This window comes from Hyposmocoma kahamanoa, unplaced genomic scaffold, assembly GCF_003589595.1.
Source record: "Hyposmocoma kahamanoa isolate Upper Pololo Valley unplaced genomic scaffold, ASM358959v1 63, whole genome shotgun sequence".
Taxonomy (NCBI): domain Eukaryota; kingdom Metazoa; phylum Arthropoda; class Insecta; order Lepidoptera; family Cosmopterigidae; genus Hyposmocoma; species Hyposmocoma kahamanoa.
The window spans coordinates 2,303,523-2,305,574 of NW_020653851.1; the positions used below are offsets into that span (position 1 = coordinate 2,303,523).

At 35.0% G+C, this 2,052-nt stretch overlaps 1 protein-coding gene across 1 annotated transcript; it reads right to left on the bottom strand.

Moving 5' to 3' along the window:
- Positions 1-400: 400 nt before the first annotated feature.
- LOC113229912 lies at positions 401-1,168 on the bottom strand. Its single transcript, XM_026463603.1, has one exon. The coding sequence runs from the start codon at positions 1,166-1,168 to the stop codon at positions 401-403; it is 768 nt and encodes a 255-aa protein (XP_026319388.1).
- Between the last annotated feature and the right edge of the window lie 884 nt (positions 1,169-2,052).

Genomic DNA, 2,052 nt, shown 5'->3' on the forward strand with positions numbered 1-2,052 from the left:
TTCAATGGTCCGCGCAATTTCAATATTGTCTATCTCATTCAATGTTTGTAATGTATCAGCCATTTGGATAAGTAATTCTAGGTATGAACGTAATTTCTATACTACAGCATTGCTTTTGGAATGAAACGGTTAACAGATACTTAAAAACGGCTTGTATGTATTTTAAATATATAATATGTAGGTTTAAATATATGTGATATAGTGTGTGAAGAATTGTTGTGGTTCGGTTATGCAAACGTGTGTAAATTTGTAAAAAATCTTCATTAAAAAGGATTGGGTGTGTTTTGATATACTCGTATGTAGTAGCAACATGGTTAACAACTATTTCTAAAGTAAACTGGTATTGTGACAGTATAAAAGTAGCTATTAAAACAATAAAGAAAACTATCTTTACCAATAGTCATTCTTCTAGTAGAAGTTGATGCACTTGTTCCTCACTTTTAATCGAAATAATCGATGTATTTTCGTTTTTCCGTACATAAATTTTTCCGTATGCAGTCCAGCAAAATTTGTAGGCCTTAGATTTTGAAAGATCTCGAGCCAGGAAGTATAGACGAGATCCCTTTACAGTTAGATGTTCGGATAAGAACACAGGGGTATCTTCCTGTGTTTTAATTCCCAGATGTTTAGCGCACAGTTTAGCCTTGTGTCTTTTATTAAACGATTTTCCCATCTTCAGGATATCTGTCTTAAGTAAAGTTGATCCGGTTTCAATGATAATTGGCGTATTTACTTTATCAGGTTGTTTCCCTCGCACTCTATATATGTCCCTAATATCTGATCTAGTAATTTTGCAGTCAATACTTTGAGAAAGGCATACAACCATCTCAATAAGGTCTTCTTTTGTCTCATTATTTTTCTTTGGTACATTTTTCAATTCAAAGTTTGCCTTGCGACTCAAAACCTGCATATCCTCCATTTTATTTTCTAAAATTGCGATGTAACGTCTGTCGTCCTTTGCCTGATTTTCCAAATGCTCTATTTTCTTTTTAAATTCGTCATTTTGCGCCGTTAGAAACGAAATCGATGCCTCTATGTTTTGATTCGATTGTTTAATTTCCTGTAAGGTAGTGAGAATCTCTTTCCCTTGAGTAGTCGAAAAAAGAGACATAATTTTTCTCATTTCTTCCTTCATATCAGCGAACTGCTGAATAATCGATTCGTCCATGTCCTCCTTTCTTTTGTTCCGGCGAGTTACAATGCTAGATGGCGGAATTCCTGCCTTTACTCTCTTATTTATCTCTGAATCAGACATAGATTTGTTTATTGGTGATACACACAAGTACAAAGGGTACTACACCAATAGTCAGAACAGACGTTGTTCACAAAAATTTGTTGATTACTACACAATTATAGACAATTCGATGCAAAAATTGAAAAATAGAATTTTTGTGAAAAATATGACAACTTCTACTGCCTCTCTGAGGCAGTGCGCGTAGGCAGAATTCAATGTCGGTGATACGTTGTATATTCTACGCGGCCGGCGGGGACAACGTCACTGCAGTGGCGGTGCACGCGAATGTCACGGTTGACTTAAGGACATAAAGCCGGTAGTCACTTGAACACTTCACAGATCACAGTAACTTGCACACGTCAGATGATGATTTGTTGTTTTTTATTTTTAAGGATTTTTAGGTGTTTTACGTTATGGAACTGTAAAATAACTTCACTAATTATTAAAACAAAACACAAAGATACGTTTTGAAAACTAATTCACCTTTCAAATGTAATTCTAATCAAAATACTGAATAAATTTGTTAATAGATCGAACAAAGACTTGTTAACCGTACCGGGTAATCGGGCAAAGAGAGATAAGTGCGAGTACAAAATAATACAGACCATTAATGTAAGGCGTAACAAAGTTTGGAAACTCTGACAACCTAACTAGATAAGAGCCTGTGAACTTGGAGGCGGTGTTCAGATACATCGGGATAAATAAAACATGTATAAAACAAAATAAGATAATAAAGTAAAAGACAAGACACACAGTTTTGGTGTTACACATTTTGTCATAACTATGAGGGCAGTAGCCCTATGGGAAAACGGTTGCAT